The 15,593-nt window shown below is 38.8% G+C and overlaps 1 protein-coding gene across 5 annotated transcripts in view; it reads right to left on the bottom strand.

Annotated features, from left to right (window-relative positions):
* lpin1a (lipin 1a) overlaps positions 1-15,593 on the bottom strand; it is a 36,977-nt gene that overhangs the window by 7,489 nt on the left and 13,895 nt on the right. Inside the window, exons 4-22 of one of the 5 annotated variants that reach the window (XM_057837160.1) lie at positions 14,675-14,771; positions 12,857-13,070; positions 12,437-12,493; positions 12,103-12,195; positions 11,881-11,995; positions 8,388-8,673; positions 8,218-8,311; positions 7,934-8,124; positions 6,571-6,664; positions 6,354-6,423; positions 5,803-5,889; positions 5,508-5,600; positions 5,383-5,441; positions 2,014-2,137; positions 1,647-1,795; positions 1,503-1,589; positions 1,293-1,445; positions 855-969; positions 679-782 (exon numbers count right to left, since the gene is read on the bottom strand). In XM_057837160.1, the coding sequence (XP_057693143.1) occupies positions 679-782; positions 855-969; positions 1,293-1,445; positions 1,503-1,589; positions 1,647-1,795; positions 2,014-2,137; positions 5,383-5,441; positions 5,508-5,600; positions 5,803-5,889; positions 6,354-6,423; positions 6,571-6,664; positions 7,934-8,124; positions 8,218-8,311; positions 8,388-8,673; positions 11,881-11,995; positions 12,103-12,195; positions 12,437-12,493; positions 12,857-13,070; positions 14,675-14,771 (2,282 nt within the window). Of the gene's footprint in view, positions 1-678; positions 970-1,292; positions 1,446-1,502; positions 1,590-1,646; positions 1,796-2,013; positions 2,138-5,382; positions 5,442-5,507; positions 5,601-5,802; positions 5,890-6,353; positions 6,424-6,570; positions 6,665-7,933; positions 8,125-8,217; positions 8,312-8,387; positions 8,674-11,880; positions 11,996-12,102; positions 12,196-12,436; positions 12,494-12,856; positions 13,071-14,674; positions 14,772-15,593 lie in introns of all 5 variants that reach the window. The other 4 variants (XM_057837153.1, XM_057837188.1, XM_057837179.1 and 1 more) reach the window with 4 other exon arrangements.

Genomic DNA, 15,593 nt, shown 5'->3' with positions numbered 1-15,593 from the left:
GAAGAGGCTAGCATCAGGTGTAGCAAACACAGAAACGTTACCAAACTTTGGAAAGCATTGTCTAATTGAATGAGCAGGGACAAACAGCTTGGAGTCAGAAGTACGTGCGCTATTCTCGAACCTGAACGCACCCCAAGTCTTGGATGACAAATCAACAGAGCAGAGAGTCGACTCGACACGGCTGGTAGTTTCTTCAATTTATTCAGAGTAAGTAACGCACCGCTTTTGACTGTCAGTAACGGTAACGGCGTTGTAACGGCGGAAAAAGGAATTAGCTTGATTACCCCGTTACTGAAAAAAATAACACCGTTACGTAACGGCGTTATTTATAACGGCGTTACTCCCAACACTGGTCATTACTAGCGAGAGATATACCAAGACGGAATTACTGGTGTATTTGCACATCAGGTGTTGTTGTTTGTGAGTCCGTAAAGATGTGTAAATAACTGATAGTTTGTGCACACGAAGTATAAACTCCTTCAAGCGAAGTACTAGTTCGTTCACACAAAGTAGTATCTTATACGCACTAATTATTATAGCATGCAAACGAGCAAATTTTATCACATTCTTGTCAAGGGCTCCATAGGATTCGGTATCAGGTGCCAAAAAATGTATCGGTGCAACACTAGCGTTAAGCTAATTATGATGTAATGAATTTATGATGTAAATGTAGCTTACGAGGAGATGTTGGTTTTAGCATGTTCTTGTATTAGCTCCCCCTTTGGATTTACGGTGAAGATCCTGTTGAGAGGCACACCCACCTCCTTGTAGGAATACACATCCTGGAATCGGGCACATAAATGTTTAATCAATGGAAGTGCTTCAAACATGTGTTTTATGGCGTGTGATCTCACTGTAGCTCTGTTGCCAAAAGCTGCATAGAAAGGTTCCGTATTGGGGAAGAATAGTTGCTTGATGTCTGTCAGACACTCGATCTTGAACTTCTCAGGCTTCTTCTCAATCACTTCCCTAAAAGGAACATCACATTATTAAAATGCGCTGTATTTCTATGCCAGCTCACAAATATCATCATCCACCTGAATTTGATTGAAAGTATGAATGTGCTCAATATGCAAAGTGTGGTACAGTGCAGAAAGGGAAAAAAAGGGAATTGTATATACACTACATTTCAAAAATTATTTTTGAAAGGAAAAAAAAGTAGATTTTACACACAATTCAAATAAATCAATTATTAACATGACAACCGCACAGTCTGGGTATCAATATGAAAAGGACTCATTTACTACATTTACTCATTTAACTACTTTACGTGTGTATGAGGCCGTACCGACCTGTGCAATGCAGAAAACAGACTGCTGGGACTGAGCATCACCGGGCCCATCGGCAGCATTGTCCCCCTCTCGTTGACCCAGTGCAGGTAACCTCGAGTCATGTCTGCCATACCGATGGCCCTCGCCGAGCAGTACATAAATTTATATCCGTTTCTGAAAGACATGTGAGTTACAAAAATGGCATGAGCATGAATGCAAATTGATACTCACTGGCTGACTTTGTGGTAGAGCCTTGCGATCCCCTGGTGGGTCCAGTCTTTCCCCAGAGTGGGCAGGATGTGCCCCAGTGTGTCTGACCTGTAAATACGAGACACTGTTCAAGGCTGCCATCTAGTGGTAAAAAAAAAGCCTGACCTAGTGATGGTTCCGTCAATGTCAGAAATGACCAGCTTGTCGTCCCAGTTCCATAAGTAAATAGTGCCATGGCAGCGACACGTTCCTTGATATTGTGTTGTCACGCTGAACACCACCTCATTCGGACCCTCTTTCAGCTGCAGGCTGACCTAAACAGTCACAAAATGAAGAATTTTTAACTCGTTGGCTGCCTTCGAATGTTATTCGCTGCCAACATTCCCAGTTCAAATGGATTTGACTCCTGCTAGTGATAAACTAGTACACGTCCAATCCATACTGATAAACTAATGTTCAACTAATTCAAATTGACAGCAAAGAGATGTACAGGGAGGGCTGGCAGCGCAAGATAATTTAGCTAAATACTTACCAGCTGCTCTGAAGTGAGTCGAAGAGTCTTCTTGTAACAAATGTTGCCAGAACCAAGGAGTGTGTCGGACTGGCAGGTCTGGGGTCTGTGGTCTTCGTCGCTGGAGGACGACTCATCTTTCATTCTGTCAGAAAAACACATAATTCAAAATACTAAAACATATACCCGTATTGGCCCGAATATAAGACATCTGAAACATGTTTATAACAATATATTTAAGAGAAAAAGCATTCTATTTTGCCTCATTCAAATTTTAATATCTGAACATTTAAATATGTAAACTAAAGTGCAACCACATTCGTAAATGAATGGCTTCTGGTTTTTGAAATGTAAACAAACCAGTCTTTTGTTATAAAACAACAAAATTGCAATAACTGCATTAACCACCATCAAAGTGAAGTCTAACTGTAACTGTAGTCTTGAAGCAAATCTGAATAAGGAAAAACATTGCAATAAAATAACGCAAACTGGTTAAACTTGACAGTAGCTGAGATCTGTCATGACAGAACATCGCCTCAATGATATCTGGCGCCATCTAGCGTCGTGAATGGGTATAATGTCTAGACCGCGAATATAAGACGACCCCCACTTTTTCAGTCTTATTTCAATGCAAATAACACCGTCTTATAGTCGGGCCAATACGGTAGTTTCTACTTTCTACTTGTCTTAAAGGGTATGTAGCGGCAAAGGGGGTGTGAGACATCAATAGAACCGTTATGTGCCAAGATAACAAATATTGATAACATTAACAAAAAAATCAATCACATTAATGAGCAATTATCGAAAATAGATGAAAAATGACGAACATTTCCGAAAGTGTTCCGGAAACAGCCGGACGTCACGACAAGTGAATGAAAGTCGAGGCGGAGCCAGGTGCCATTGTTTTTTATCGACGAAAGAGTAGCGTTCGGGTTTGTTTGACCAAAACATCACTAGAATGGTTCAAAACTGCTGTGCTATGTGGTGTACAAATAGCTATTTATCGGAATATAGTATCCATGAGTTCCTGAACGCGAAAAAAAAAAAGCTGGACTACGCAGACAATGGGTAAAGTTCGTCCGTGCAAAGAGGGCTAATTTTCTAGACACAGCCTCCGGCTCTGTTTTCTATGGTGCGCATTTTCCACCTGAAAGCTTCTCGAACTATGGACAAGTGAAATCGGGTTTTGCTAAAAGATGGCTGCTCAAAGGAGATGCGGTGCCGACCATACACGCGCAGCCACCTAAATGTCCCGAGATATCAAGAAAGAGGACGATGACTGGCAAAGAAGGCTAAGGCTAAGCAAAGGAGGGGAGCAGCCAAGCTCGAAATGGCCAGAGTGAGTACTCTTTTATAATAAAAAAATGTCACGCATTGGATACAGGACTGGACACATGTATAAATTATCGTTCGTAAAATATATAGAACAAATCCTCTGATCCCATTCGTATTTGTGTCTGTTGGCAGAGCGAAAAGCTATGATAGCGCAATAAATGATAATTATCCTATGCATTCCTTTATTTTGCAGTCACGGTGTATCGGCTTCACAAAAACAAATGCAAGACAAATCACTGGTGTTTCCCACACGATCTGCTGCCGATGTTTCATCAGTGTCATTGCTCCCCTCAATGACCGTTTCATTACGCTGCATTGGCGTTCGTTTGGGCTCAAATTGGTAACCTAAAACACCGATTAAAGCTTCGTAACTCTCCTCGTCACCATTAGATGAACATTCGTTACGTCCTTCTACGTCGGATTCGTCGCTGAAACTAGAAACGAAATTGTCTGCCATCATCGCCGCCATTCAGTATTAAAGCAATGAGCCTTTTTCGTGTTGAAGAAACACCCCTCACTGTCAATTCTGAATTCTCTTTTATTGACAACGAGGGGTGTTTCTTCATGAGGGAACCTGGAATATGTGCAGGACGAACACAATGCATCAGCATAAACAGCTCAAAACACCCCTAATTCTCCCCTCACTACAAGGAATTATATCGATGCAGACAGGCGCTGCCCCCCTAGTGGCCGGTGGCACTCTCTTCACTTGTCGTGACGTCACGCACACAATCTGCCAGATCTCGGGCGCCGGTCGTTTTAGCTTGACCATCGAGCCAAATTTCTCTCATTTTCTTGTGTGTAATTACACGAAGTGGCATGATATGAATACAAAAGGCATGCGTTTATGGATAAATGATGGAAAATTACCATTTTCCCAGGGCATGACATACCCTTTAATGACCAATTTGAGTCAGGTCAAAGGTAACAGAGGCCAGAAAAGAAATTTTGCGATAACTTGACAACGGATTAGCGTATTTAGCTCAAATTTGCAGGATAGATAGATAGATAGATAGATAGATAGATAGATATAGATTTTTTGACCAATGTCCAAATCACAACAACACAACACAAGCAAGAGATTAAAAACAAAATAATACAAAACAATAACAAGTGGACTACAGTACACAACACTGGGTCTCCTAGCGACCTACTTTTAAATAGGTAGGTGATATCATGAGAACAAAAGCGAGTGTTGACATTTTGGGACATGAAGGCAAAGGCAAAGGAAGTCATAAATGTACATATTTGGGTGACAAAAGGTTAAAAGTCATAAAGATCATAAGGTCCTCTCACTGAAAATCCTGCTTTAAAATCCAAACTAATTGGTCTTTTTACTGAAGAACGAGATTATACTAGTACAGTTCATTTGAACGACACTATAAAATGTGCTTTGAATTTGGCTGTTAGGTGAAAGTCTGCTCTCACAGTGCTCCTCTACTTAGTTTTTTTTTTTTTATTGCCGTGTCTTCTAACTGTGGAACATTTGTTACAATAAACATAATACAGTGATCCCTCATTTTTCACGGTTAATGGAGACTTGACATCATCAGATTTCCAAAAGAATGGATCGAGCAAATATTTTTGTAAAACAGTAACAGTGACTGAACATCTCTCTCTCTACCTAAAGCAACCCCTGTAATAATATGATCAGAATCAGACATTTTGTCATTTTGTCGCAAGTTTGTCATCTATGTCACCAGTAATAGCTAGCTAAACAGCTAACTGAGCAGCTAGCTTCTACTCTTGAAAACAAACAAACAAACAAACAAAACTAGCATTAGTACATACTGTATTTGCAACCGTGGTACTGTGATTATGCCAAGTATTGTAAATATCTAATCATGTACGAAAGAAAATTACCATTGATCTGTAACTGAGCTAATCAAGCTTTAAAAGATCATTATCTATTATTGATGAATGTGTAGCACAAATCCAGAAAAGTAATTTTTTCCCCCAAGAATTTTAAAGTCCAAATGTTATTCACTTCCAGAATGACCAATTTGGTGATCACGAGGTGAAAACACAGAAAAAGAATACAAGAGGCAATGGAACCTGGTAGCTGTCTCCATTGTAATATCTCCTCGGTCCCCTGCAGCTTCTGACACAGGTTCCTGAAGGACAAAAAGATTGTCATATGGCTGGCTTGTTGTGTACGTGACAAATATTTGCGCACGCACCGATTTAGAGTCACTGTTCCTGCTCCTCCAGGAAAACCACCAGCGCCCTCCCTTTTTGGGCATCTTGTCCTTCATTATGTTCTCCACGGAGGCCTGGACAAAACCATGCACATACCACACAAAAACTCACTAGAAACTCAAAACTGACAAGCAGAGAGCATGATGGACCCACAAAATAAAGCATACCACAATGTGCTGTTGCTTATCTGAACAAATGAGAATCATGCCACAGAATGAGACAAAGACACACAATCGCATGCTGTCATTAACATGCAATCAGAAATAAAACACATACAGGCTCAGGTTGTCTAGGGCCAAAAAGACCAGGAAGGCAATACGAGAAGAGGCCAAAAGCAGAAAAGAAATAACTTAAACACCAAAACTAGAGATGGGAAAACATGACATAAGTAAATAAAAGGGAGAACAGGTCAAAAGAGGGACAAAGACATGATATTATTCCAGTGTTAGGATGCTCATAAAAGGCTACATTTCACTCTGGTGTAAGGGCTGTTTTGATACAAAAACAACATAAACACACATAATCCAGCTAAAATCAACGGTTTGAGATCATATTGATAAATGATACACCAAAGTGAAAATGAGTGATGTAAACTAGTGCATAGATTAGCCCAGAGTGCAGAGAAGAAGGAAATGGAAAGGGTTGGTAAGCACTAAAACAGCAACAAGCAACCATTAGTGAGAAAATAAGCCTCTACTCATTCAATTTAAGATGAACTCCTTATGTGTATGGTTTGGTATATGCATTTCCTTATGCAAATCAATGACAGTGTGCATTAGCCTACATACTTCATTTAGTGAAGGTGTGAGAAACAAATGAGGTCTTACCTGTGGCAGTGGCTTCTGGTAGACTTGCATGGCCAACATAACCGGAGCCGCCGTACTCCAATTGTAGAACCTTGGGCATGTAAAACATTGCACAGTCCATCACTCATAGGACGAACTTTGAAAGTCATAATTCAGCAGGTTCTCCTCATGTATATTGGTCTATACTATAATATTATCAACAAACACTAGATGTAACTAACATGGGTGTCATACACACTTGTTACCAATCTTCACCACCAGGTTGGGGTCATCGATAAGCGAGGGGTTTTCAGAGAACTGCTGGTAGGAAACGGCCCTCTCCATGAAGTGTTCTGTAAATCAAGCATACGCAAAAAATGTATTCACTATTCATGTGCTTAGTAACACTAGTCTATATGTGCTGATAACAATAATATCCTTTTATTGTTATTTATTAAACAAAGGCTACATATTTTTTTTACTTAGAATGAAAAACAGTGGTACTGTAAGTCACCACATCACACAACCCCACGGTGCATAAATAAAACCAGCAGTGCATGATAATGTATATATGAGATGGGTTAAGACAAATAGGAACTATTAAGTACTACAGTACATTGGGAAAGAATTAGTCACTATCAAAAGCCATACAACACATAACCTGTGCGGTGAGTGATTCATTCAAAACAATCGGAAATAGCATTATTCAACAAAACTGACCAAGACGTAACCCACATAGAACACAGAATCAACACACAAAATCGACAGTAGTGACCCATGAATGCTCTAAAATCAACAAGTTTACCAACCAGCAATGCATCCCCACGCAATAAAACCACTACCATGTACTAGTCCTTAAGTAGATATCTTTACATTTGTGCACAAAATATTATGCTACGATGCCCCTTCTGTTTACATTGATACTTTTATGCTGCAGCACTAGTTGACACATTTCACATTTGTTGCAGGTTAGTCTAATTATAAATGATTAACCATATTTTTCGGACTTTAAGTCGCAGTTTTTTACATAGTTTGGCTGGGGGTGTGACTTATACTCTGGATTGACTTATGTGTGAAATGATTAACACATTATTATATCATTTCACATGTTATTTTGGTGTTTTAGAGTGATACTGATGGTTTGGCAAGCTTGTTAGCATGTTCTTTATGCTATAGTTATCTGAATAACTCTTAATAGCTATGTTACATTAACATACCGGTTACGTTCGCATTTCGTTGTTCATGCATCATGTAACTTTATCATACTGTACACTTTATTAAGCATGTTTTTCTCTATTGTATTTTTATTTTAAAAATGCCCTTTCAAGATGACATATCTGTTCAATGTGTTGGATTTTATCAAGTAAATTTTCCCCCAAAATGCGACTTATACTCCGGTGCGACTTATATATATATATGTTTTTTTTCCCTCTTCATTGCGCATTTTTGGGGTGGTGCGACTTATACTCAGGCGCGACTTTTAGTCCGAAAAATACGGTACTCACAAATAACATGCTGATGCTGTGCAACATGTACTATATCATGACACATGATTATCAAGATGGAATATTATGAGCTAAAACTGTAATTGATTAGCGTAGAAGAAATGTTGCTGGTCATACCTTGTGTGATCTCCTTGTTGTCGGAGAGTCCGCCGCAAAGTGAAATGGCGACGTGAGGAAGGTCCCCTATGTGGTCCAAAAGACTGTCCACTCCGCTGTCCATCCCACAGCTGCCCACGGACTGCGGGGACTGATTTCCACTCCGAACACTCATTTCCGAATCTACCTTCATCGAGCTGCCGGCTCCTTCACTGTGGCAAAGCCCATACAAGAACAGTATCTAATGCATTTGCTTCTTTAGGTGTCTAGTATAAAATGTCCTGTATGCTTATATTCTGACATACCTTTTAGGAAAATATAAAGCAGCAACCTCAGGCTCCAGCTCTGTAATATCATCCAAGTACACCCCATCTGCACCAAGATGCTGGCTTCTTTTCTCTAATGTGACACAGAAGTCAAATAATTAGACATTCTAACATCTGACTAGGAGGTTAACAATAGTTTTTCAACAAACCTTTCCTCTTGGAAGGTGAATCTGTTCTTCTGATGGGACTCCCTCTGTTCTTGTCTTCCTCCAGGTGATCATGGAGGATGCTGGGAACTACTGGACATGTGGTTAAATTTTCCATCTCTGTACAGGACACACCCGCATTGGCATGACTCTCCCCTTGCTGAGACGTGTACAGAGGCTGGGAAGGGGGTTCGGCTTCATTGATGCTTCTGAATTGATTGCTGGAAGACACTGGGATGGAGACTGAGGTGGAACTGTCCTGCTTCTGATGGGAAGTCAGGAAGGATGGCTGAAAGGAGAGAAATAAAGAACTGAAATAAAGAAGCAAATTTGGGCTGTTTTGTTGAAGAACAACATGAGAACCTTATCAAACAAGTTGAGGATAAACTAAAACAGACTACACAACAAAATTTGTTTCAAAGTTTTTAAAAATCTAGAAAATGAACAAATAAAGAAAAATAGAATGGCAACTATCATAGTGGCCAGTAATTCTGAGTTCGGATATGCTGTTGGCGTGTCCGATGACTGTGCTAAAACCACATCCCTCCCCTGTGCCGACACAATCAAACTACCGGTATATGGTATAGGTTCCCTGAACAGTTTGTGTAACCGGAGCTGGTCCGATTCAATTTTAGACCCGCCTAAAAAAATCATAAACAAAAAAAAAGAGTTTCTGTCTATGATTCAGGCCATGTCTACACCTAGCAGGTTAGGGTTTAGGGTAATTTATTTTTTTTTTACATTTATTTATTTATTTTAAAACCGTGGTTCCTGCCCTAATATGTCAGGAAAAAACAATTCCGTCCACACCAGCATGCTTGTTAAAAAAAAAAAAAAAAAAAAAAAAAGCTTTCACAGCCAACCGCATTCATTAGTTTTTAAGTACATTCATAAATGTGCATTCAAAATAATTGTCCATAATACCCCCATTCTTCGCATGTGTTCTTCAATATGAAGCACTGCAAGAGTTGGTAAATTATTAAAACCAAAAAAGCACCTGTCTAATTTACTCGAAATGTAAACATTGGTCTCATGTGTGACGTAGGGACAAAGTTTGCCGCAGTCAGTGACATTTCCACAGTGAAATCTTCGTGTCCACATGATGGCGCCACAAACGCAGAATTTGCATATCTTCACACTGGGCGCAGTTTTCAAGAACCTCGTGTGTGTGTGGATGATAGGCCAAACAGTAGTAAAAGTTCTTCTTTTTAACAAATACCCTGCTATGTGTAGGCATGGCATCAGAGATTCAGTACTTAGTTGTTCTCAACTTGTGTCTATGTTTCAGCACTTATCGTCCAACGGATTTCGCGTATTTAGAAGAAAATCCTCAGAATTAATTAAAACATTAACTGAGGAGGTTAAAGTTAAAGATTTAATTTTGACAGCACAAATATAATATGTAAAATATATGTTAGGGGTGCTATGGGACATTATTGGGGATCAGTACATCGATCAAAGGCCCTTGTATCAAATAAAATCCTATCAGACTATGATATCTGCACATATCATATCATTGCCCAAGGAACTGATATCATATTATATCGTCATGAAATGTTCCTAAAATATACATCTTATCCGGATTGATTCATCAATCGTTCAAGCAACGGTCCACACAAATGCAAAACATCACACGGTATCGTTATCTTTTATTTGCTGTTGTGTGAAAAAGAATTTTTTTCATTCAAATGTCTGATGTATTTCAGAAATATATTTGTCAAGAATGTCAAAATTGCTTTGAATTATTTTATTGCTTTAAGCGAAATGTAACTGATTACCGTAATTTTTGGACTATAAGGCACACCTATAACTATAAGCCGCCACTTACCTAATTTGACACGAAAACGGCATTTGTTCATTGATAGGGCGCACTGGACTATAAGCCGCAGCTGTCCTCACTGTATTATGGGATATCCACACAAAAAGATATTAAACGGTAACACAGCAGCATCATAAGACTTTCATAATATCAAATAAAACACCATTTAGCTTTGAACCAATTGCCTGCAAAGCTTCATTTCTTCAAGAAGCTTCATTTGGCCATCACTGCTCCCTTGAGGGAGACAGTCAACCTCTGCTGCCACCTGCTGTCAACACTGTTGTCGTCCAACATGCCTCCTAGCATGCATTGCAGAGCTACAGACAAAATTAATGTTCTGTGCTAATCATTTCTTCAGTTACTGTTCCAGTTGCTTCATTAATTGCTACTTACGGTATTTGGTAACAATTTATTTGACAGAGGTGCCATAAGACTGTCATAAGACAATCATAATAATGACATGACACTGTCATGAGCATTTATGACTGCTTATAACAGATGTCATTTAGCGTTATACTGTCAGACCGAGACGATGAGGTGGACTCAGTTGCGGAGTTTCGGCCGAAAAAACTTATAATTTGAAAACAGATGTTCTTCCGCTGACATGCGGGGATGAGAAAAAGTACAAACAGAAAACACTCCAACGGAGGAATGAGTCAGGATGACTAGAAACAAAAAAAGTTCAAACAAAAAGCACTCCAAGAGGGAGGAAGGGTAAAAAACGTAAAACGCTCCAAAAGGAGGAAAAAGTCAGGATTACTAGGATCAAAATGTACAAACACAAAGCGCTCCAAATGGAGGATAAATATACAGGATTACTATGAAAAGCTATGACGAGAGGCTGCTGTGACTAACTTGAGTAGAAAGACACTTCTGCACAAGACAAGGGAAACTAAGGCAATATATACACAGGAGGTAATGGGGAACAGGTGGAAACAATAGGTGATTAGGTGACCAGAGGAAGGGCAAGTACGCAGACACGAGGAGGGTGAAGCCTTCAAAATAAAACAGGAAATGACATGACATGACACATCCAGGAAATTATCTCGCTTTGAATGGATGTAAAAGATCCAAACTGGACATAAAATGGAGTTGGTGACATAATTTGCCGAATGACACTTAATGACATCTCTCATAAGCATTCAGTAATGCCTATAATAGTGTCATGTCATAATTATGGTAAATGGTAAATGGTGTTATATAGCGCTTTTCCACCTTGGTCAAATAAAGTGTTACCTATTAACTCAAATAAATCAACAAATAAGCTGCACTGAACTTTAAATCGCAGGATTCAAAATAAGGGGAAAAAGTAGCTGCTTGTAGTCCGAAAATTACGGTATATTAAATGTGCACCTAATACTGCATTTAATTCTTTGGAGGTCCATGAATGTAATCGAATATTGGCCGTCTTGGCAACGTCGGCAAATATTCTATCGGTATACAAATAACCAATATCATATCATCATACAATTGCTGATTTGCCTACATATCAGTACTGTGAAATATACAGTATATTGTATATATTTAGATATGCACATTTATTTAACTTTGACAGCACTCTACTTAATTAAGTAAATTGACTTTTACCCAACAAACCTTTTATCTTAACTTGACTAATACTGAACATCCACAGATAGTTAAAGACTTAAGTGTGTGCATGCATAATCATATAAATACCTGAGCCGCTTTTGGCAGCTCACCCCAACTCCAAAGCATCTCAGGGTTGTCTTTACCCCGATTGGCCAGCTCAGAATCGCTCTTCGGCGTCGAAGACAGAGAGTCGTCCGGGTTGCTGAGAAAGTCACACACTTTTAAAATAGATTGTGGCTACATTGTCAGTGCTGAAATATTTGGATTGGTTCTTGTGCAGAGTGCATTGCATAGTGGTGAAAGAGATACCTAAGGTGTGAGGAGAAGTGAGAAGTCTGTTGAGGGCAGGAGATAGACAGACCGCAGGACGGAGGGATGGAGAGAGTCTCCTTAATCACATGACTACGAGAGGATAAACAGATAAAGATGAACAAATAGGAGCTGAAGGAAAAAATCAGCGAATCATGAGAGAGTACATGATTTGTATCATTTGCAAGCAGTGACATCATGTTTCAGTGGGAGGGTAAAAGTGAATGAATGTCCAGTTCAATGGATTGGACGTCCATCGCCGTCAATGGCAGCCAGTGAGTTAAAAGTATTTGTGTGCAAAATATGTGTGCATTGTGGCCACATGTTAGTTTACCTCTGTGGATGTGCCCATTCTGAGTTGGCTGCCGATCCTTGATCACCGTATAGAGTTCTGCCCACAAAAACACATGACTGAATTACATCTTCACATTAAAATAGCACACAATTCTCCTGCCCTCCTCCCTCTATTAGAATCATCTTCCACTAGTTCCACTGTCTCAGGAATTTTCCCATGCCATCGCTGTGGTAAGACTTCCTAAAAAAGCCTGGAAATCTAGCAGCAGGGCCACCGCTGTGGTCCATTATGTCAAGGAAACAGAGAGCGTTGTGGGAACAGGACAAATTCCTGGAGCTCCTCCAATAGCTGGAGCTGCTTCTCAAAGGGGCTTTGCGTCCTCACACACAAATGTGCACATTAAGTCTCTTTTTAAAATGTGACTAAAGTAGATATGAATGCATTACAAACATCACACACCGTACACTATCTCCTTCTCTCTCCTCATCGGAACTCAAGTCGATCGTAAACATATTGTCGTCGTCCGAAAACTCCTCCCCGCTTTCATCCCTCCGTCCTCCGCCACCGTCTGGCCGAGCCTTCCTCCTTCTTTTCCTCCTCTTCTTGTTCGCCCCTCCGTCGCCTTGCTGTGGCCCGATGTTTTGGACAGGAAGCGAACTGCCTATTACGTTGTCTGTTCGGCGACAGAAAAGAGCAGCACTCAGAGAGAGCAGAATTCCGCTTCAGTAGCCAAATTCAAAGTATCGTCATACTTAGTAAAGTAAAAAAATCCGTATAAGTATGACACGAGTTATTGCGAGATATCTTTTTGTGACCTTTGACCTCTCTTCCGTTGCTATATCAAACATATCCTGCAAGTTTGATTATCCCTTTGTTCGATCGTGAGTTATTGCAAAGTTCCTTTTGACCCAAAAAAAAGTCTGCTTCATATTACTAACATATCATGCAGGTGTTATAATAAACCCTTTATTTGTTCAAACAAACAGAGATACCAAACTGAATAGATAACCTACTTTCAATGGTTTTCACCTAAGGGCAGATTTAAAAATAGAAGTGATTTCCAATACACTGCAAAAACACACCTCCTTAAAACTAGTTAAATTCCCTTGTTTTCAGTGTAAATCAACTAGACGTAAGTGAAATTATCTGCCAGTGCTTAAAGAAAATTTTACACAGATTTCTTTAAATAAGAAAACTAGCTGTCTGAAATTAAGCTTAACAGACTTGTTTTAAGCAATAAATTATCAGAGGTGGATAGTAACGTGTTACATTTATTCGGTTACATTTACTTGAGGAACATTTTGAGAAAAATGTACTTATTAGAGTAATTTTACAAAGCAATCCTTTTTAGTTTTATTTGAATAGATTTGTGATGAAGAAATACTACTCTTACTCCGCTATTTTGGGCAACACCAGAGTCGTTACATTTTTATTTTACATATTGACTTTATTTTTGCTAGAGATGCCAACAGAGGCTGTCTCAGTTCCACCAATGAGACATCACAACAATAAACACGAGCTGAATTATACCAATCATAGGCAACAACGTTTTTTCTCCACTAGAGGGCGCTCATGCTCTTTGGAAGGGTGATGTTTCAAGCGTTGTTCTGGTATCAATTTGATGATTTTTGTGTCATCTTTTAGGCCTAATATCTTCATGTAATAGGTTATAGTATAGTATAATAATAACAGTTCATATAGCTGACATTGTGCTGAGAAAAAATATATAATTAATCAAAAAATGATTTTTTAAAAACATTGTAAGCAGTAACTCACAATGTTACTCATTACTTGAGTATTCTTTTCAACAAATACTTTTTTAGTTGTACTTTACTTGTAAATTTTTGGAAGACTACTTTGACTTTTACTTGAAAAATATTATTTAAAAGCAACGGTAATCTTACTTCAGTCAAATATTTAGCTACTCTACCCACCTCTGTGAATTAGTATAGTTAATCTTAAAAAAAAAAAAAAAAAAAAGCTGTTTGTCAGATATGTTGATAAGTCAAGAATAGATATTGTTCCAAACATAATTTGAAAGCAAAATTGTCTTGATTTAGGTGAAAAAGGGCCAACTTTTGATGTATGTGCTTATTAAGAAAAAATATTCATATTTACTGAAAGTAAGTGGAACAATCTGACACATTTATCTGTTAACTAGTTTTTAACACTCAAAACAAGATGGAGAAAATCATTTTAATAGATTTAAGTACAATTATCTAATTCAAATGTTCTAAATTTGCAGTGTAGAAGTAAACCTGTATTAAAGTTGTGTACCATGGTGACGTGAGCTGCTCCTGTTCAAGTGGGAGTCCATCAGCTCCTGACCTGTCGACATGATGGGTGACGTCGCCAAGTGGGCTGGGACCAATTCCTGTTAGGGAAGGTAAAGCTCATATTTAGATGAAAAGCTTGCAAGATTCTTTAAAATAGGCCTTAATGTAGCAGGGGTACCTCAGTTAAGCAAATATTGTATGTTTATTTTATAATTACAAAAAACTTAATCAGTTAGTTAGTTAACTTAATTAGTTAATTTCTTATTTTCTCCTATTTTGTTTTAGTGTATCCTCCTCTTTCAAAATTGAAACCTTTTATTTGCATGTTGTTTGTTCCTCCTATGTCAGGTATTAATACGACACATTTTCCAAGTTGGGTCCATGGGACTTTTGTTCTAAAAAAATTTAATATCCAGGCATGTATTCATGTATAAAAATTGCATTGCCTTTTTGTTGTTGTTTTTTTTAAAAAAATTTATTATTTGAACGAGGGCACATTACTTATGCAAAGCTTGATGGGAGTATTGTGTTTCTTGTGAACCACTGTCAGAGCAATTAAAAGCTCATCACACAGCACTCTTGACTCTCGTTGTCATTTTAAATACACAATGTAGACGAACACCACCGGTTACATTCAATCGGGTTTCCCCCAATGCTTTATAAGCCTGGCAGGCAGATAGGCTTCTATTAACCCCACCACCCCAACCTGGCTAAAACAGTGCTACAAAGGAAAGTAAAAAGACTGTATTTTTTAAGTCATATTTCAACCACATCAGGTGATATGGTTGAAAGCGCAAAGGTGAGACTTTCTGTGAACTAACCTGTCTTGGCTCTCTGTCATTTCACTGAATTGCACAGTATTTTTGTTTGTGTGTTAGAACTGTATTTCAAGATTGTGTCCTTTTTTAAGACTATGTTTA

The sequence above is a fragment of the Corythoichthys intestinalis genome, chromosome 1 (genome assembly GCF_030265065.1).
Source record: "Corythoichthys intestinalis isolate RoL2023-P3 chromosome 1, ASM3026506v1, whole genome shotgun sequence".
NCBI lineage: Eukaryota > Metazoa > Chordata > Actinopteri > Syngnathiformes > Syngnathidae > Corythoichthys > Corythoichthys intestinalis.
The sequence above is the reverse complement of the archived record's forward strand: the minus strand, read 5'-3'. Positions and strand labels throughout refer to the sequence as shown.